Genomic DNA, 21600 nt, shown 5'->3' on the forward strand with positions numbered 1-21600 from the left:
AACATGGAAATATTGCATTTAGTCCCCACATCCAAATCATTGATGTAGATTGTGAATAGCTGGAGCCCAAGTACTGATCCTTCCCGTACCTCACTATTCAGTCTGCCAACCTGAAAATGACCTGATTATTCCTACTCTCTGTTTTCTGTAAATCCTCAATCCGTGCCATTATACGCCCCCAATCTAATGTTTACTAACCTCCTCTGTGGGAGTTTATCAAAAGTCTTCTGAAGATCCAAATGCACCACATCCATTGGTTCCCCTTATCTATTCTGCAGTAATATTATTAAACAAAATCTCCGAGCATTGGTAGAAGGACAGCAGGGGAGTTCTCACTGCTCTCTGACTAATAGTTTACTCTCAACCAATCTCACTAAAAGAATCACTGGTCATTATCGCATTGCTGTTTTTGGAGGCTTACTGTACACAGAGACATCCGAAGTTGTGAAAGGTACTATATACTACAAAGGCACTATAATACCATGTGCGGCATGGTAGCACAGTGGTTAGCACTGTTGATTCACAGCGCCAGAGTACCAGGTTCGATTCCCTACTTAGGGCACAGGCAGTGCAGAGTTCTCCCTGTGTCTGCGTTGTTTGCCTCCGGGTGCTCTGGTTTCCTCCCACAAATCCAGAAAGACATGCTGTTAGGTAATTTAGACATTCTGAATTCTCCCTCCGTGTACCCGAACAGGCGCTGGAATGTGGCGACGAGGGGATTTTCATAGTAACTCATCATAGAATTTACAGTGCAGAAGGAGGCCATTCGGCCCATCGAGTTTGCACCGGATCTTGGAAAGAGCACCTTACCCAAGGTCAACAACCTCCAACCTATCCCCATAACCCAGTAACCCCCCCCCCCCCTCCCAACACTAAGGGCAATTTTGGGCACTATGGGCAATTTATCATGACCAATCCACCTAACCTGCACATCTTTGAACTGTGGGAGGAAACCGGAGCACCCGGAGGAAACCCACGCACACACGGGGAGGATGTGCAGACTCCGCACAGACAGTGACCCAAGCCGGAATCGAACCTGGGACCCTGGAGCTGTGAAGCATTTGTGCTATTCACAATGCTACCGTGCTGCCCTTCATTGCAGTGTTAATGTAAGCCTACGTGTGACAATAAAGATTATTATTATTATAAATGCAAAGTCTTCCAACTGCAACCCGGTTACTGTGGCTATCAGCAACAGCATAGACACTCCCCTGTTTCATAATGAACACGTTTTACTCCTAAATCTGATTAACAGCAGGAATAACTGTAGAATTGGAACATTGCAGTCACTTGTGAACTCGCTGGTGTCTCACAAGGTTGGATGATTGAGTGAATCCCCTCCCACACACAGAGCAGGGGAATGGCCTCTCCCCAGTGTGAACCCGCTGGTATCTCAGCAGGGCCGATGACTCCGTGAATCTCTTTTCACACACTGAGCAGGTGAATGGTCTCTCTCCAGTGTGGACTCGTTGATGTGTCAGCAAGTGGGATGACTGAGTGAATCCCTTTCCGCACTGGGAACAATTGAAGGGTTTCTCCCCGGTGTGAACCTGCTGGTGTCGCAACATATTTGAAAATCGAGTGAATCCCTTGGCACACTGTGGGTAGGTGAATGGCCTTGTCCCGGTATGACTGTATCGATAAATATCCTGATCAGAGGGATGACAACCGAATCCCTTCCCAACGCCCCCACATTGTCCAGACAGACCTTCCCTTTTCCGGTCACACGTGTGCCGTCCCATATTGGTCGAATGGTTAAATCCAGGTCCACACGCTGAAGACGTGTACAGATTGTCTGCGCTGGGAATGCTGCTCTCCCCTTCCATATGGCCAATCTTACTGAGTCCTGATTAATTAAGTGACTCGGTTAGATTGATGTGGTGTCTGGGAGTCAGAGCTTCCTGTCTGTGAATCCACTCCTTGTTTAATCATTTATATCAGTAATTCCTGCAAAGAAAATAAATGCAGAAATTGAGGGTGGATAGTTTTCTAACTTTACATTATTTTTGAAGCCACAAAACCTATTCTCCCTTATCTGCGTTCAAATGAGGCTCACAACATCTGACCCTTTAAATTGCAACAGCAAAGGGACACTGACCCTTTGGGGGCCTCACGGTAGCATGGTGGTTAGCATCAATGCTTCACAGCTCCAGGGTCCCAGGTTCGATTCCCGGCTGGGTCACTGTCTGTGTGGAGTCTGCACGTCCTCCCCGTGTGTGCGTGGGTTTCCTCTGGGTGCTCCGGTTTCCTCCCACAGTCCAAAGATGTGCGGGTTAGGTGGATTGGCCATGCTAAAATTGCCCGTAGTGTAAGGTTAATGGGGGGATTGTTGGGATACGGGTTACGTGGGTTTAAGCGGGGTGATCATTGCTCGGCACAACATCGAGGGCCGAAGGGCCTGTTCTGTGCTGTACTGTTCTATGTTCTATGTTCTAAATATGCCGAGTACATGTCAGAGCCACGCATGCTCAGTCGGTTCAAGTCAAACGGGCCGGCAAAGCGCCTGCGCGTTGACCAAATTCCCAACGGAAAGTGTAGGGATTCTATGGATTCTCGTGCCATCATGTCGATGAGAAATTGGAGGGGCCAAGGATAGATCCTTGTTGGAGAGGAACGGGAGGTTGGAGATGGGATGGCCGTTTGCAAGGAGGTTGGGCATCAAGGGTTATTTTCTCAGGAAAGGTGAGGATAGTGTAGTGGCAAAACTAGAAGAAAGCGAGACCTGTGAACAATATCAGTTAATGTGGGGAAGTTGGATGGTCAGCGGTTTAGTGAGAATCGGGTCAAGGGAGCAGAAGTCAGGTCTCATAAACAAGATGAGATTGAACAGGACATGAGAGGAGATCGGAGAGAAACCTGAGATAGATATGAGTTCACAATCAGACGAGGGGGATTTTTAGTGACAGTTTGGCCCGGTGGAGCTAGTGGAAGGGTGGGAAGCAGCAGAGGCAGCTGATCAGATTGTCCACTCACTGTAATTACTTGTGAATTCGCTGGTGTGTCAGCAGGCTGGATGACTGAGTGAATGTCTTCCCACACTTGGGGCAGGTGTACGGCCTCTCCCCAGTGAGAGTACGCTGGTGTACAGTGAGGTCAGATGATGTCTTGAACCCAGTTCCGCAGTCGGAGCACCTGAACGGTTTCTCATCAGTGTGAATATGTTGATGATGCATCAGTTCCCCGGAACTTTTAAAGCACTTCTCAAAGTCTGGGCATTGAAAATGTCTCTCATCAGTGTGAACACGCTGATGGTGGAGCAGTTCACGGGAACTTTTATAGCACTTACTGCAGTCTGTACATTTAAATGGTCTCTTCTCATTGTGAATACTCTGGTGATTCAGCAGAGTGGATAACTGAGTGAATCCCTTCCCACACTCAGAGCAAGTGTAAGGTCTCTCCCCAGAGTGAACCCATTGGTGTGTCCGCAGGTTTGATGACCTACTGAACCCACTGCCACACACGGAGCAGATGAACGGCCTCTCCCCAGTGTGAGTGTGCTGGTGAGAGAAACTGAACGGTCACTCGTTGGTGTGAACACATTGATGGAGTATTAATGCCCGGGAACATTTAAAGCACTTCCCACAGTCTGGACATTTCAAAGGTCTCTCATCCCTGTGAACACGCATGTGCGTCTTCAAGTCAGATGACCGAGCGAATCCTTTCCCACACGGAGCAGTTGAATGGTTTCTCCCCGGTGTGCACTCACTGGTGTTGCAGCCGGCTGAATGATCGAAATAATTTCTTCCCACGACCAGAGTGTCTGGGATGATAAATTTCCAGTTGAGATGTGGATCTGAATTCCTCCTCACATTCCCATGGTTTCTCTCACTGTGAACGCTGCTTTTTCCTTCCATGGTCAAAATTCACCGATAGTCAGGTTACGATGAATTCGGTGACGTTGACTGATGCTGATGTAATGTTTGATCTGAGTTTCCTGACTGCAAATCCTCCCCTTCTAACTCTGAAATTGATTTAAAACAGAAAAAAGGGAATGAGAGAGAACCCACAAAAACACAAAGGCAAGTTGTGAAATTGAGCTGAATGAATCTGGTAACTTGTGGGGCCAGCAACGGGAAAAAGTGACCAGGAAAACTGTTGAATCTTTTGTGGAAAGTGAACTAGTTTATTCATGTCCTTCAGGGAAGGGAACCTGCCACCCAGCCTGAGCCCACACAAGATTTGGGCCTTTGCAAGAACACAAGAAATAAGAGACGTAGACCATTCGGCCCGTCGACCCTGCTCTGCCATTGAACACGATTGTGGCTGATCTCAGTCTTCATTTCCACTTTCCTGTTAGCTTTCTCTGTCCGTTGACTTCCTGAGAGACCAAAAATCTCATAATTTCAGCCTTCAATATATTCATTGATGGATCATCCACAACCCTCTGGGCGAGAGAATTCACTGCAAGAAACCGAGAAAGTCAAAAAGAATGAGGGAAAGGGAGAGAGAGCGAGAACAGAGGGGGGGGGGGGGGGGGGGGGGATGATAGGTGGCATTGGAGAGGCATTTTCTCGACTGACAACTGAATCACAATTTGACAGAATCGCCTAAATACTTGACCTCCACCACCTGGATGGACCAGGACAGCAGATGTATGTGAACATCACCACCTGCAAGTTCCCTTCCAAGACACACACTGTCCGATCTTGTCAGACATCCAATGCTGGAGGAGCAGAACTTTCCTCTATTTAAATATTGACAAGACTGAACCCATTCCCGTCCACCGGGCCCAAATGACTGTGGCCCAGATGAGTAAATTTTTTGGAGTGGAGGACAAATGCGCGAGGAGTGCGGGAGGGCCAGCAAATCACGTCCACATCTTCTGGGCATGCCCAAAACTTAGGAGATACTGGGAGGGATTTGCGGACGTCGTGTCCCAGATACTGAAAACCAGGGTGGTGATGAGTCCAGTGGTGGCAATTCTTGGGGTCTCGGAAGACCCAGGGGTCCAGGAGGAGAGGGAGGCCGACGTCTTGGCCTTTGCTTCCCTGGTAGCCTGGCGATGTACACTGCTGGCATGGAGGGACTCAAAGCCCCCAAAGACCGAAGCAAGGCTCTCAGACATGTCGAGCTTTTTAGGGCTGGAAAAAATAAGTTCGCCTTAAGAGGATCTGTATTAGGGTTCGCCCGAAGGTGGGAACCATTCATCGACTTCTTCACAGGGAATTAAATGTCAGCAGGGTGGGGGGGGGGGGGGGGGGGAGGGGGGGGGGGGGTGGGGGGAGAGGAGAGATTAGAGTAGAATAGGGGGGATAAATAGGCGGGTACTGTTTATGAGAGGAGTGGTCTTTTGCACTATGTTTCTGCTTTGTATTGATATTTGCACATTACTGTAACTGTTTACAATGCCAAAAATACCTCAAGATTGCTGATTTCCACCTCAGGAACATAGCTCAACTCCACCTTAGTCTCTGTTCATCTGCTGCAGGAACCATCATCCATTTTTCTGTTACCTCTCAAACAAATTATTCCAACGCACTTGCAGCCGGACTCCAACATTAAACAACCCCCTCCATCCCATCCCAAACTCTGCTACCCATGTGCTTACTCACGCCAGCATCTGTGCCCACTGATCCACTGAAATGCTTCCTTTTAAAAGGCACAAAAAGTTTAAATTTCTCATTATTCTTTTCCTCCATGGTAATGATCATCCCTGATCTCTGTAATCTCCTCCACACACACCCCTTTGAGATCTCTGCACTCATTTAATTCCAGCCATTTGAGAATTCCTGATTTGAATCTGTCCACCATTACTGCGTTGCCAAGGCCTCAATTTCTGGAATTTCCTCCTTAAAACTCCGACTCTCAAACTCACTTTCCTCAGTTAAGATTCGCCTTAAAATCTAATATCTCCTCATGTGAGTCTGTGTCAATTGTTATTTTGTAATGTTTCTCTGAACTTTTCTCTGAAAAGTTATATTCTGTTCAAGTCATAATATAAATTCGAATTATTGACACTGTTCTGGACATATATTTTTCCCCATAAATAGGAATTTGTAACTCAGAGTGAAGCAGTCTGCTGGACATTCTGTCATGAAGAAACGTTTAAAAAATGTTGCCCCCAACAATGATGGCTACTGAGCATGCGCTCTGCTGTTCGTGCCCCAATAAAGATGGTGGGTGCGCATGCGCACCACTGCCAGTACCAAATAACGATGGCGGCCGCATAGTCTGATCTGCAATAAAGCTGCGGCCTCCGCTCAGTTCCCCAGGCACCGGTAGGTTATTTTCCGGATTTTCGGTGCAAATAACAAGTTCCCGAAGCGTGCCTAACGACCCGCGTAATCGAGCTCTCCCTCCGTCCCGCCATTCCCACCTTCACGGATTGTGGATCCGAGAACGAACGTTTTTCTGCATCACCATTAATCACACTGCGCATGCTTCACTCAGTTCAGTCCCGCCCCCTCGTTCACGTTGATTGGCTGGAGGACCAGTCACGACCGATCGGTCCTCCGGACCCGTCTACTCTTTGCCTATTGGTCGGTGCTGCCGTCAATCACTTCGCGCATTGTCAGGTGTCGGGGGCGGGGTTTACAAATCCCGGGCGCGGCCCCAGAGCCGAACGTGAAACAATGAACATTCTCCACTCTCACTTTCCGTCACTTCCGGTTTCTCTCCACAAACAACCTCATGGAGACCAGGAGAGAGACACTGACCCAGTGACAATGTCACTGCATTAGTCACCCAGAGAGACAGGAAAATGTTCTGGGGACATCGGCTCCAATCCATTAATTTAATAACATCTGGAATTTAAAGTTAATCCCAATGATGGTGACTGAGGGTCACTGAGAAAATCTCCAATGTCACTGGATTAGGTCAGAAAGTAGGAAACTAGTTAGTTTAATGCGTGTTGTTGGGAAACTATTGGAATCCATTATTGAGGAAGTAACTGGACATTTGGAAAGTCGAACTCCAACTGGATTAGGTCAGAAAGTAGGAAACTAGTTAGTTTAATGCGTGTTGTTGGGAAACTATTGGAATCTATTATTGAGGAAGTAACTGGACATTTGGAAAGTCGAACTCCAATCCATCAGAGTCAGTGTGGTTTTGTGAAGGGTAAATCATGTTTGACTCATTTTGTGCAGTTCTTGGAAGATGTAACAAGCCAAGTGGATAATGGGGTCCTGTAGATGTATTTGGACTCCCGGAATACATTTGATAAGGTGTCACACAAAAGGTAATAATCAACGTAAAATCCCACGGGGTTGAGAGATAATATATTAGCTTGGATAGAGGATTGGCTAACCAGCAGACAGCAGAGAGTGGGGATTAGATTTATTGACAAATGTACTGAAGACAAATGTTTTTACCCAAAGGGTGGTGACGGCCTGGAATGCACTGCCTTCGGAGGGTGATGGAGACGGTTTGCCTCACATCCTCTAAAAAGGTACCTGGATGAAGACTGGCACGTCATAACATCGAAGGCTGTGAGACAAGTGCTGGCAAATGGGATTAGGTAGGTGGGTCAGGTTTATCATGTGTCAGTGCTAACCCGATGGACTAAAGGGCCTCTTCTGCACTGTGAAAAAAATGAAACGAAAATGAAATTAAAATCGCTTATTGTCACAAGTAGGCTTCAAATGAAGTTACTGTGAAAAGTCCCTAGTCGCCACATTCCGGTGCCTGTTTAGGGAGGCTGATACGGGAATTGAACCATGCTGCTGGCCTGCCTTGGTCTGCTTTAAAAGCCAGCGATTTAGCCCAGTATGCTAAACCAGCCCCTCTGAGTTGCTGATGATACAAAGTTCGGTGGCAGCATAGATGATTGCATTAAATTGCAAGAAGATATTGACTGACAGACAAGGTGAATGGGCAAGATTGTGGCATTATAAACAAGTGTGAGGTTATCTGTTTTGAACCAAAACAGGATCGAACTGAGTACTTTCTGAATGGAAAGAGGTTCAGTACAGTCGGTGTCCAAAGAGACTTGGGGTTCATAGAATCTACAGAATGGAGACAGGCCCTTCGGCCCAAACTGGTCCATGCCAACCAAAAGGCCCATCTAAGCCAATCCCATCGGCCTGTATTTGGCCCATATCCCTCTGAACCTTTCCTATCCATGCATCTGTCCAAATGCCTTTTAGTGTTGGAAATGTCCCTCCTCAACTCCTTCCTCTGGCAGCTCATTCCGTACTATCCTCTGTGTAAAACCGTTGATTCTTAGGTTCCCATTAATTCTTTCCCCTCTTAACATAAACCTGTGCCCTCTGGTTCTCGATTTCCCAACACTGGGGAAAAGACTGAGTGCATTCACCCTGTCCATGCCTCTCATGATCTTATGCACCTCAATAAAATCACCCCTCAGTCCCCTACGATCCAAAGATAAAGGTCCTGGCCTGTCGAATCTCTCAGTCCCTTGAGTCCTGGCAACATCCTTGTAAATCTCTTCTGCGCTTTCTCCAGTCTAATAACATCTTTCCTATAGCAAGGCGACTAAAACTGAACACCTGCCGACTGGGCCGTGAATCCCCGAGGTAAGTTATTTATATTTACTGTTCCGAAGCTCCTCCTGCTCGGGTTCACACCAACTCCGCTCCCTGTGTTGGTGAGATTCATACCTGGGTGTCTGGAAAATCGTTAGGACAGTAACTGTCCTGTAAGGTAATGAGTCCTTTTCCCAATTGGCTGAGGAAGGCAGTGTGTCACAAGGATGGATGTGTTGACCGATTAATGGCTGGAGGATGGGGGCAGGTTATGTGATCAAACCTCCAGGAATACATTTAATCAAAGTTGGCGAGGAGAGAATGTTGTGAATTTCTATCCTAAACTGACAGTAAGGTTTCTGTAAATTTACAGGATACTGGAAGAGGAGGTTTAACAGACGGGAAACGCAAACCAAATGTCACATCGCGATCTGACAGAGTCACTCGATTCATCAGAACCTGAATATCTGCAGCATCTGGGTGTGGAAGGTAAAATGTTTGTCTGTTCTGTTTGTGAGGGAAGATTTCAGGTCTCAGTGTGACTGGAAAAGCCCCGAGATTCACAAACCCTGGTTAGACCAAACCTGGAGAACTGTGTTCAGTTCTGGGCAACAGACCTGAGGAAGGATATAATGGCCTTGGAGGGAGTGTAGCACAGATTTACCTGAGTGATATCTGAACCCTCCGTGGTTAAATTACAAAACTAGATTACACAAAAGAGTCAGAGACATGATGACACAGAGAATGGCATTCGGCCCATTGAATCCATGCTAGCTCTCTGGGGCAATCCAGTCGGTCCCATTCTCCTGCTCCATCCCTGTATCCTCGCAGGTTTATTTCCCTCAGATGTCTATCCAATTTCCTTTTGAAATCAAATCATTCATTGTGTCTATTTTCAAACTCCCTCATAGGCAGCAAGTTTCAGGTCATTGCCGCTCGCTGTGTAAAAACATACCTCATATCACCTGTACCTTTTACATACAAACTAGGAACAGGCCACTCGGCCCTTCGAGCCTGCTCAGCATTCAATTAGATTGCGGCTGATCTCATTCTAACCTCAACTCCACATTCCTGCCTCCCCCCGATAACCTTTCACCCCCTTGCTCGTCAAGAATCTATCCAGCTCTGCCTTAAAAATATTCAAGGACTCTGCTTCCTCTGCCTTTTAAGGACGTGAGTTCCAAAGTCTGATAACCCTCAAGAGAATAAAAAATCCTCATCTCCATCTGAAATGGGTGACTTCTTATTTTGCAACAGTGACACCCTCGTTCTCGATTCTCCCTCAAGAAGAAACATCCTCTCCACATCAGGATCTTGTGTAGTTCAATCCAGGTTTTACCCAAAACTTTAAATCGGTGTCCCTAGTGCTTGTACGATCAGTGAATGGAAACAGTTTCTTTGCCCACCTGATCAAAACTTGGCATAACCTTGTGGACCTGAATCAAATCTCCCCTCAACCTCCTTTGCTGGAACCATTCTGGTAAATCTCCTCTGCACCTTCTCCAAGAATCTTCACATCCTTCCTGAAGAGTGATGACCAGAGCTTTATAAAGATTCATAGAATAGAATTAGAACCATAAAATTTCTACAGTGCAGGAGGAGGGCTATTCGGCCCATCAAGTCTGCACTGATTCTCTGAAAGGGCACCCTGTCTAGGCCCACACCTCTACCCTGTCCCTGTAACCTCATAGCCCCACCGAACCCGCACATCCCTGGACACTAACGGACAATTTATCAAGGCCAATCCACCTAACTTGCCCTTCTTTGGACTGTTGGAAGAAACCTGAGCACCGGGTGGAAACCCACGCAGACACGGGGAGAAACTGCAAACTCCACACAGACAGTCACCAACGCCGAAATTGAACCTGGGTCCCTGGCTCTGTGAGACAGCAGTGCTAATCACTGTGCCACCAGAAGCATTGTTTCGGTATCAGTATTACTGTTTATGAAGCTCGAGATCGAATTCACTTTGCCAACTATTCTCTTATTATGTCTTGTAGATGTACAAAATCCCTCTTCACCTCTTTCTCTCTCCTCCCAAAGAGGCCAGTTGGATTTTTATGACAATCCAGCAGTTTTCATGGTCACTTTTTCCCAGTGCCGGCCCCACAAATGACCCAATTCATTCAGCTCAATTTCACAACCTGCCTTTGTGTTTTTGTGGGTTTTCTCTCATTCCCTATTTTCTGTTTTCAATCAATTTCACAGGGTGTTCGAAGGGGAGGCTTCAAAGTCCGGAAACGCAAACCAAACATCACATCAGGATCTGACAGAGTCCTCAATTCATCATATCCTGAATATCATCGATCATGGAAGGAAAAAGCATTGTTCTCAGTGGGGAGAAACCGTACACGTGTTGTGTGTGTGGACGAGGATTCAGTCGATCATCAGGCCTCACGAGACACAAATGCAGTCACACTGAGGAGAAACCGTGGAAATGTGTGGACTGTGGGAAAGGATTCACTTCCCCATCCAAGCTGGAAATTCATCGACGCAGTCACACTGGGGAGAGACCATTCACTTGCTCCAAGTGTGGGAAGGGATTCACTCAGTCATCCAACTTGCGGAATCATCAGCGAGTTCACACTGATGAGAGACCATTCACCTGCTCAAAGTGTGGGATGGGATTTGCTATTTCAGCCAACCTGCTGAGTCACCAGCGAGTTCACACTGGGGAGAGACCATTTCAGTGTCCAGACTGCGGGAAATGCTATAAACGTTCTGGGGAACTGAGGAGTCATCAACGTGTTCACACTAATGAGAAGCCGTTCAAGTGCTCTCACTGTGGGACTGGGTTCAGACAATCATCTGACCTCATTGTACATCAGCGAATTCACACTGGGGAGAGGCCATTCACCTGCTCCAAGTGTGGGAAGGGATTCACTCAGTCAACCAACTTGCTGACACATCAGCGAATTCACACTCGGGAGAGACCATTCACCTGCTCCAAGTGTGGGAAGGGATTCACTGAGTCATCCGCTCTGTCCACACACCTGCGAGTTCACACTGGGGAGAAACCATTCACCTGCTCAGTGTGTGGGAAGGGATTTACTATTTCAGCCAACCTGCTGAGTCACCAGCGGGTTCACACTGATGCGAGGCCATTTCAATGTCCAGACTGCAGGAAGTGCTTTAAACGTTCTGGGGATCTGATGAGCCATCAGCGTGTTCACACTGACGAGAGACTGTTCAAGTGCTCTCACTGCGGGACTGGGTTCAGGCACTCATCTCACCTCACTGTACATCAGCGAATTCACACCGGAGAGAGACCATTCACCTGCTCCGAGTGTGGGAAGAGATTCACTGAGTCATCCAACCTGCTGAAGCACCAGCGAATTCACACTCGGGAAAGGCCATTCACCTGTGAGTGTGGGAAGGGATTCACCACTTCATCCCACCTGCTGAGACACCAACGAAGCCACAAGTAACGACAGTGATTGGGTTTTTCTGTTCCTCACATTCAGGACTGAACCATGATCATTTGGGTCTCTTTCTGCTGATAACAAACTCCAGCCCATTTACAGAGGCTAATATTCTGGCTAAAAGTTAAATAAATTAGATTTGTGTTAAATGCGCAGTGTGTTGAAACTTTTTAATCTCTCTGACACAAGTTATTTCCTTTTGAAGTTCTCTCACTCTCCCCTGTCTCTTCCATCCTCACCTCCAACAAGAAGTGTGAGGAGCTTGTGGAGCTTCTTTGTGACTGAGATTGAGTAAATCTGATCAGCTGCCTCTGCTGCTTCCCTCCCTTCCACGAGCCGACCGGACCAAACTGTCTCTAAATGTCATCCTTTCCCGAGCCCTGAACCCACATCTTTCTCTAGTTTCTCTCCCATCTCCCGTCATGCCCTCTCAGAGCTCATCTTGTCCATGAGACCCAGCTCCTGCTCCATCGACCCTATTCCCACTGAGCTACTGATCGGCCAACTTTCCTGTGTCCATGGATATTGTCAACATTTCTCTCTCTTCAGGTACTGTCTCTCTGTCCTTCAAATCTGCCATCCTGCTTCAACCACTGGAGGGTGGTTCACATTAGAGGATGGGGGAGGTGGAATAATAAATAAGAGCTCACACTTTGCACTCAAATCAATGAGGACTCTGAACTCTGCCAAGGAAGGAAACCCTGGCAGGTGGGCGGGAGGATTCACAAACACCCGCTAGAGGCACCAAACCCCCAATAAAACCCATTGGTTTTATTGTCAGTCTGCAGACAGGAGCTGGAGAACTGAACCCAGGCAGAGGAGAGGGAGGGAGAAAACTGGGAGTGGAGGAAAGAAATGGTGCAGATGGTGAGATGGGTTTGGATTTCAGCCCAGGGAGGAGGGAGAGTGTGTGGGATGGGGATTTACAGCTTTGGGGGAACAAGAGAGGAAAAAATGTTCCAGAGAAACTAGAATTATCTCTTCAGAATTTCTATTCTGTACTGAGAGTGATGGATTTTGTAAATTCCTTTTGCAAGGTATTAAAAGGGGAGGATTCAAAGACTGGAAACTCGAACCAAATATTACAAGAACATTTGGCTGAGTTAATGGCTTCATCAATAGCTGGTAATCCACGGCCTTTGAATGTGGAAGGAGAAATGTTTGTCTGTTCTATCTGTGGGAGAACAGTTCAAACAGCAGTGTGACTGGAAAAGGACAGAGGCACAGACACATCTGAGTGACAGTGTTCCAGTGAACTGACTGCAAAGTGCAGGTTTGGTGGATTGAATTGCCCGTTGGTGTACAATAGTGAAGTGGGGTTACGGGGAGAGGGCAGGTGAAGTGCGCCTGGGTAGGGTGTTCTTTTGCAGGGTAGGTGCAAACCCGATGGGCCAAATGGCCTCCTTCTGCACTTGTAGGGGTTCGATGCCAGACCTGTTGAGTTAATCGCATTTTCTGTTTTCACTCTACATTACACACATTTTTAGTCCACTAATTATATTTATTGGACCACTGAACCATCAACTACTAGGAGCAGTGTGTTGATGTTTCAGCTACTTTGTAGGATTTTCTCAGTCTGATGGGTCTGCCTGGTGGTATTTCCCTGGTACTGTCCATGTGTTTGGGTGTTTGGTATTTTAGAGAGCAGGTAGAACTTCCTTGGTTCTACTTGTTGTCCCCTCAGATATTCCACCTGTTTTTGGTTAATGTGTCTGGAGTCTTTGAGTTCTTCCAGTCCGTCTCCAATTCTCCTTCCTGTCTGGGGTATATGGGTCTAGGTAGCTTGGTGTGATTCATGTTGTTTGGTTCTCTGTCTGTCTCCAGCAGGTATTGTTGTCTCTCGATAATGACTGTGCTGCTACCCTTGTCATATGGACATATCCGTGTTGGATCCAAGCTCCCGGATTGCCTGTCTTTCTCTCCGGGTGAGATTCTGTTTGTCTCTTGTATTTCACTGTGATAGGGCAGAGACCTGATTGAAGGGTTCAACCATGGGAATTCTGGGAAAGATAGTCAAGGATTTGGGAGGTGACGACACTTTTAAAGAGTTTGGAAAGGAGAGGGAGGTTGAAGATGAGGCAGTAATTTGTAAGGATGGCTTGAACCAAATACACAGCCTGCACCATTCGCGTGGAGGAGGAAACATCCATGTATTCTGTGTGCACAAGGCTTCAACTGATTGTCTGAACTAGAGATTTACAAGGACACCTGGATCATGAAGACATGGAAATGTGGGGAATGTGGGAAGGGATTCGATTATCGATGCCTGCTGTAAACTCACCAACATATTCACACAGGAGACCATTCACCTGCTCTGAATGTGGGAAAGGATTTACTCAATCAGCTGGCCTCCTGTTACACTAATGAATTCATGCAGAAGACAAACCATTCAGCTGCACTTCCTGTGAAAGTTCAAAGCATTCCTCTTCCCTCACAGCACATCAATACACTCACACTGGGGAGCGACCGTTCGCCTGCTGCACTTGTGGGAAGCAATTCACATATTCTTCCGCCAGCACAACAGTGAGTTCACACTGGAGAGAGGCCATTCACCTGCTACAATTATGGGAAGGGATTCACTCCAACCTGCATACACGCCAGCGGGTTTGTGTTGAGAAGAGGCTGTTCACCTGTTCTGTGTGTGGGAAGGGATTCACTCAGTCAGCTAGACTCATGTTACACCAATGAATTCACTCTGAGGACAGAGCATTCAGCTGCATGTCTTGTGGAATGAGGTTCACGTTGTCATCTCAGTATACACAATTGTGTTCACACCCCAGGGAGAGACCATTTATCTCCTCAGTGTGCGGGAAGGGATTTACTCAATCATCCAGTCTGCTCAGACACCAGTGAAGTTACTATGGAGAAGCCGTTCAGCTGCAGTTTAATTGGAAAGACACTCAGGAAGTCATCCACCTTCAGTGCACACCAACAAATTCACAAAGGGCCGAGACCGACCATCGACACTGTGGGAAGGGATTCACTCAATAACGATATGAGCTGAGACATCAGCAAGTTGGCAAGTGACTGCAAGGGTTGGATTTTGCTGTTTATGCTGCTGTTATTCACATCCAGGATTGATGGTCTGACAATATCTGGTTTGATTCTGCTGATATTAACAAACCCTAGAACTGGCTGCAGTTTAATATTTTCAGATGTCACTGATTCTCGGGGCTGCAATGTCCCATTTTTAAAGCAGCATCTGTGATATTCTCCTTCATTCAAGAACTCTTAACAGGATCGTCCTAAATTGATGTTTGATCCAAAATCTACAATTCAGAGTTTGACAGGTTCTACTAATTAACATCTCCAATTAGAAAGTGCTGATTAATCCTTGCTGACAATTGTTAGCGACTCACACATTCCTCACAGTAACATGTCCATTGTGAAATTAAATAATCAAAGAACATTAAACAAAACAGTGAAACATTTCATACTCACATCAATAAAAACTTCATCAATCAACATTGATATTGATGAAGCTTGGAAGTCACTGAGTTCAATCATTTCGGACACAGCAGCACCAGCCAGGGTTGGGGGAGAGAGTGGGGGAGTGGGCTGAGGTGGAGTGCTCTTTGACAGGGTCGCTGCAGACTCGATGGGCCAAATGGCCTCCCTCTGTACTGTAAAGACCTACAGGATTCTATGGTAAAGGTGGAACCCACAACACAGACTGGTTTGAGATCCACTCAGCAGAGGTAGATGAAATGAAATGAAAATCGCTTATTGTCACAAGTGGGCTTCAAATGAAGTTACTGTGAAAAGCCCCTAGTCACCACATTTCTGCGCCTGTTCGGGGAGGCTGGTATGGGAATTGAACAATGCTGCTGGCCTGCCTTGGTCTGCTTTAAAAGCCAGCGATTTAGACCTATGCGAAACCAGCCCCTATAACATCTGTCATTGAAGCAAAAAGCAAATGTGCAACATGGACCCAACACCGAGAACACTGCATCACTGAAAGCAGCCAAGGCAGTTATGTAAAAAATGGCAAGATTGTACAAATAAACACTAGACAGCCAACGTCAGTAATTCCACACTGCCTGTGATAACAGAAATGGAGGGCTGCACAGTGGCTCAGTGGTTAGCAGTGGCGCTGAGGACCCGGGTTCGATTCTGGCCCCAGGTCACTGTCTGTGTGGCGTTTTCATTCTCCGTGTCTGCATGGATCTCCCCCCCCCCCCCACAACCCAAAGATGTACCGGTTAGCTGGATTGTCCACGTTGAATTGCCCTTAATTGGAAAGTAATTGGCTACTCTAAATTTATGTAAAAAATGATAATGGAAATCTGTGTGTGATGGGAAGAAGAAAGCTCCCCGTCTAACCATCACCAAAGTCATTCCCCTGAAATCCAACATGGTGACATCCTGACAGATGTAAACAGATGTCCCGCTGGGTTGAACACGACTGTCAGCTGTCCTCAGTCAGACGGGCATCTCCCAGTCACTGTCTGACTCTCCTGCAGCTGCCTCTCATGGCTGAGCTGGAAAAGGCTAATATTTTGACCACGTTATGAGCCTCTTCCATTGATCGAATGGGATCTTTAACTTTTCTTGTTAGCCAAGGTTGCATCACTTTTCCTGTTGGATTTTTATTCCTCAAAGGAATTGATATTTGTTATTTATATGTGAAATAAAAGTCACAAAAATCCCTGAGGACTATAAGCTGCACTCCCCTTTGACAGAGAGAGAGCTGGCTGGAGGTGATTTAACCTGAGGGTCAGCCACCTCGGGCGAGGAGCCTGGTTGAGAAGGCCGGGCCTTCATGAATAAACTCAGCCAGTACGGGAGTTGGATCCATGGTGTAGGCTTTGCTCTGCATCACAAACCACTTGTCCAGCCAACTGAGCAAACCTACGCCCGATAAATATGAAATAATTCCTTAAATATTAGGTATTCCCTGGACCAATCAGTTTCCCATCCACCTCAGACAACTTGCCCCTCATACCCTGATAGTTTGCTTGTGTGAGGAACACCCAGATAAATTAAACAGAAGAATGATGTAACCACCAGGGCCCATCTCCATGGCAATGTGGCATGTTTTGTGGTGTTCCAAACAGAAATGGAAACTAAATATCTTCAATCTTCCAAACACCCTTGTACAATTTGAAGCCAGGTATTAGCAACAAGGCTCAAAGAGCATCAGCCCACTGGAGGCAAAGTGGTGAGATCGGCCAGTCCAGCAGAAAGAAACCTTCCGACCATCCCCACTGACCGCCTGTCAGAATGAACAAAATGCTGTCCTGGGTGCAGAGCAGGAACAATAACAGCAGAATCCAAGCCCTGTAATCGATTGGGAAATTGTTGGTGTCACTGCAGGTGTGGTGAAACATGCAATCCCATCTCACATTGAGAGCAGGTGAATGGCCTCTTCCCAGTGTGAACTCGCTGGTGTCTCCGCAGGTTGGATAACCTAGTGAATCCCTTCCCACACTTAGAGCAGGTGAACGGCCTCTCCCCAGTGTGAACTCGCTGGTGTCTCCGCAGGGTGGATAATTGAGTAAATCCTTTCCCACATTGGGAGCAGGTGAATGGCCTCTCCCCCGTCTGAATTCGCTGGTGTGTCTGCAGGTTATTTAACTGAGTGAATCCCTTCCCACACTGAGCGCAGGTGTATGGACTCTCTCCAGTGTGAACCCGCTGGTGTGTCTGCAGGTTGGATAACTGCGTGAAGCCCTTCCCACACTGAGAGCAGGTGAATGGCCTCTCCCCAGTGTGAACTCGCTGGTGTAACTGCAGACTGGATAACCAAGCAAATCCCTTCCCACACTGAGAGCAGGCGAATGGCCTCTCCCCAGTGTGAACTCGCTGGTGTGAATGCAGGTGAGATAACCGACTGAATCCGTTCCCACACACAGGGCAGGTGAATGGTCTCTCCCCAGTGTGAACTCTCTGATGTTTCTGCAGGCTGGATAACCGAGTGAATCCCTTCGCACATTGAGAGCAGGTGAATGGCCTCTCCCCAGTGTGACCGCGTCGATGAGTTTCCAACTCTGATGGGACTCTGAATCCCTTCCCGCAGTCCTCACATTTCCATGGTTTCTCCATGTTTTGGGTCCCCTGGTGTCTCTCCAGGCTGGTCAATCAGTTAAAGTCTCTTCCACAGACACAACACAGGTATGGTCTTCCCTCACTGAGTATATTGTGGTGCTTTTCAGGCTGTGTAACTGGTTAAGGATCTTTCCACAGTCAGTTCACTGGAACACTCTCACTCGGGTGTATGTTGTGTGGGTCTCGGTGCTTTTCCAGTCACACTGATGTTTCCACAGTCAGTTCACTGGAACTCTCTCACTCGATTGTGTGTTGTGTGGGTCTCGGTGCCTTTCCAGTCACACTGATGTTTGAAATCTTTAGCTGACAGTCTGGGCAAACTTTCTCCTTCTAGATTCAAAGGCCGATGAGATTCAGGTTCCAGGGAATCGAGTAACTGTTAGATCGAGACGTGACGTTTGAGATTTCTGTCTGTAATTCCTCCTCATCTAATATCCTGTAAAAACAATTTACAAAACTCATCACTGTCAGTACAGGATAGAAATTCAGTACAGACAATTCTTGTTCCTATGGAACATTATTTTCTCTCTTATTCCCCGAAAGCTGTAAATCTCCATCCCACACAATCTCCCTCCATTCTCACTCTGCTGTATCTAATATTCACCCTCCCTATTCTCCTGAAGGTGCTGATTCAGGGTGACTGACAAATCCAAGCTCACAGCTTCCTGTCCAGGAGATCAAAACAAATATGAGCTGCAGTCAGCCATTCGGCCCATCCAGGGAGGCTTTGGTGCCTGGGGCCAATGTGGAATGCTGTTCAGGCAGGGATTCGCCCAGACGGGATACCACCACTCAACTGTGCGTCCTCCAAACCGCAAGTGGGGTAACAACCAGCCCATTCCTCCGCCACCCAGCAGGTCCAAGATCCTGGTTAGCCCAGCAGCCACAGCTTGCTCCTCCGCCAGCCACTTGAAATGGTATTGGTGGAGGTGCAGATTCCTGAGCAGAGCAGGTGCTGGTAAAAGATGGGCAGCGCCAGCGGAGGGTAACGAAGACCCTGCAGATCTATGAATAGGAGCTATACGTCATAATTCAGGCCGTCCACTTGGCAGAAGAAATGCGTCGCCAGGACACACTATCATGGAGGGGGTCAACGTAAAGGTATCACTGCAGAGTCTGAAGGCGGAAGGTCGCCACCTGGCCGCCCTCCCTACATGGGAGACTCAGAATGTCAGCAGCGACCCAGTGCAGTCTCTTGTCCCACAAGAACTCTACAAGCATTCTCTGGAACTTTGTGACAACGTCAGGGGGAGGGGTCAAAGTGAACAGCTGGTACCACAACATGAAGGCTATCAGCTGGTTTATGACAAGAACTCGACCCCTGTAAGACAGCACTCGGAGCAGTCCTGTCCAATGTTTCCTGCAAGCAGTGACCTTGGCCTCCAGCTCCTGCCAGTTAGCCGGCCAGGATTCCTCAGCCGGGCAAAGATGGTCTCCCAAGTAGAGGAGGCTGGTCCTGCTTCAGGTCAAAGGCCTGAGCTCCTCTGGGAGGGGTCCATTTGCCACAGACCAACCAGGAGTCTGGAACACTTGGCATAGTTTATCCTGGCAGAGGATGCGGCAGACACCCAGCCTGGCACTCTCACATCCTCCGCAGGTCAGCAGGGTCAGTGAACATGAGGAGCACGTCATCCGAGCGGACCACCCCAATGCCCAGCCCGCGCAGACGCAGCCCTGACAACCTCCTCCGCATGAGGTGCAGGAAAGGCTCCACGCAAATAGAATAGTGTTGACCAGACAAGGGGCACCCTTGTCGCACTCCTCCCCCAAAGTGAAGAGGTGCCATCAGGGACCCGTTCACCTTAACGAGTCACTCCGCGGCAGTTTACAGAAGTCGGATCCCGGCGACAAAATGCATCCCGAACCCGAATGCTTGCAGAGTCCTGAATAAATATTCGTGATCCACCCTGTCGAACGCCTTCTCCTGATCAAGGGGCAGGAAGATGCTCGACATACCAGCCCTCTGGGAATGATGGGCCAGGTGCCGGACCAGATGAATGTTGCTACGGATCGTGTGGCCCGGAACCGTGTAGAACTGGTTGGGGTGGATCATGTGGTCCAGCACAGTGTCAAGGCGCTAACACATCACCTTGGCGAAGATCTTCTAATCCGTGCTGAGGAGAGAGACCGGACGCCAGTTTTTAAGATGGCGGAGATTCCCCCCCTCTCTTTGGCAGCAGGGTAGGTGGCTCTGCGCCATGAGAAGGGCATCTCCCCGGTCGCGATACTTTTCCCCAGGACCGCTGCATGGTCGCTCCACAGGACGTCCCAGAATACCCTGAGGAACTTCACGGTCAGCCCATACACCCCTGCGGTTTTGCCCCTGGACAGACTGTCGAGGGTGCCGGTCAGCTCCCCCAGGCCATAGGGGTAGCAAGCCTCCCGGCGCCCTCTGGGCCGACCTGCGGCAGGTCCTCCCAGAAAACTCTGCAAGCACCTGCTGCACAGAGGCCATCGGGACATGGGGCAGGTACACCCTTGAAATGTACAGCGGTCGATTCTGGATGCTCCAACCCCAGGCCTCACAAAAGTGCAGATGCTGGAGTCAGGATGGATAGTCCGCCAGACATCCGCCAAGTCAAAGAACCCGAGCAGGTTCCTTAACTTCACCACCGCACGAGAGCTGCACTGGGTACCGAGGCGGTCCTTTGTCCCGAGGGTGCAATTAAAATTCCACCCCCAGGATGATGCACCCGCCTGTGGCGATGGTGCCAAGATGGGTGGACACTTGCTCGAGGAAAGTCGTCTGCTGCTGTCCAGCTTGGGGAGCGTAGACATTCACAAGGTGAAGTACCTCGACCCCTTCACGGACCGTCAGGTCTGGCACTGGCTCCTTGACCCTAATGAAAATGTGGGACCAACAAGATAGCCACTTTGCCTAAACGTGAGGTTAGGTGACTCATGTACTCACCACTCCAGCAGCCATGTGGCATCATCGCCCGAGCAGTGTGGGTTTCTTGCAGGAAGCACACCGCCTATTTCCCGTTCCAGAGGACCGAAAAGTTCTGGAACGTGCAGAGCATGTTCCCGCTGCCTTTAATGTTGATGTTGACTATGGTCACCTCCATGTCAGCAGTAAAGTGCTACCTTTATGTTTTTAGTGTTTGGAGGGAGCAGAGGTGTGCGTGTCCCTCTTCTCCCTCAGGAGTCCAGCGAAGAAAGATTTCAGCCAACGCTGCTCAGTCACATTCGTGTCTCCCACCTCTTTAACGTCGGCGAGAGAAAATGTAACGAGCAGTGCTACGGTAGCACAGTGGTTAGCACTGTTGCTTCTCAGTACCAGGGTCCCAGGTTCGATTCCCTGCTTGGGTCATTGCCTGTGCAGCATCAGCACATTCTCCCATTGTCTGCGTGGGTTTCCTCCGGGCGCTCCAGTTTCTTCCCACAAGTCCTGAAAGACGTGCTGTTAGGTGAATTGGACATTCTGAATTCTCCCTGTGTACGGGCAGCATGGTAGCATTGTGGATAGCTTAATTGCTTCACAGCTCCAGGGTCCCAGGTTCGATTCCGGCTTGGGTCACTGTCTGTGTGGAGTCTGCACATCCTCCCCGTGTGTGCATGGGTTTCCTCCGGGTGCTCCGGTTTCCTCCCATAGTCCAAAGATGTGCAGGTTAGGTGGATTGGCCATGATAAATTGCCCTTAGTGTTGGGTGGGGTTATGGGGATTGGTGGAGGTGTTGACCTCGGGTAGGGTGCTCTTTCCAAGA

The 21600-nt window shown here is 48.3% G+C and overlaps 1 protein-coding gene and 2 long non-coding RNA genes across 3 annotated transcripts; 1 reads left to right on the plus strand and 2 right to left on the minus strand.

Annotated features, from left to right (window-relative positions):
* Positions 1–1046: 1046 nt before the first annotated feature.
* On the minus strand, positions 1047–6420 carry LOC119960368. Its single transcript, XR_005459396.1, has 3 exons — positions 6317–6420; positions 2974–4401; positions 1047–1947 (listed from the first exon to the last, which is right to left on the minus strand). It is a non-coding gene; the product is annotated as an uncharacterized LOC119960368 (long non-coding RNA).
* LOC119960369 lies at positions 6144–8852 on the plus strand. Its single transcript, XR_005459397.1, has 3 exons — positions 6144–6218; positions 7317–7456; positions 8797–8852. It is a non-coding gene; the product is annotated as an uncharacterized LOC119960369 (long non-coding RNA).
* Positions 8853–17266: 8414 nt separating this feature from the next.
* Positions 17267–18066, minus strand: LOC119960366 (zinc finger protein 239-like; the record flags this gene model as incomplete). Its single annotated transcript, XM_038788104.1, has 1 exon — positions 17267–18066. A coding segment is annotated over exon 1 (624 nt), but the record flags the coding sequence as incomplete, so codon positions are not given.
* Between the last annotated feature and the right edge of the window lie 3534 nt (positions 18067–21600).

This window comes from Scyliorhinus canicula, unplaced genomic scaffold (genome assembly GCF_902713615.1).
Source record: "Scyliorhinus canicula unplaced genomic scaffold, sScyCan1.1, whole genome shotgun sequence".
In the NCBI taxonomy this organism is placed as follows: Eukaryota; Metazoa; Chordata; class Chondrichthyes; order Carcharhiniformes; family Scyliorhinidae; genus Scyliorhinus; species Scyliorhinus canicula.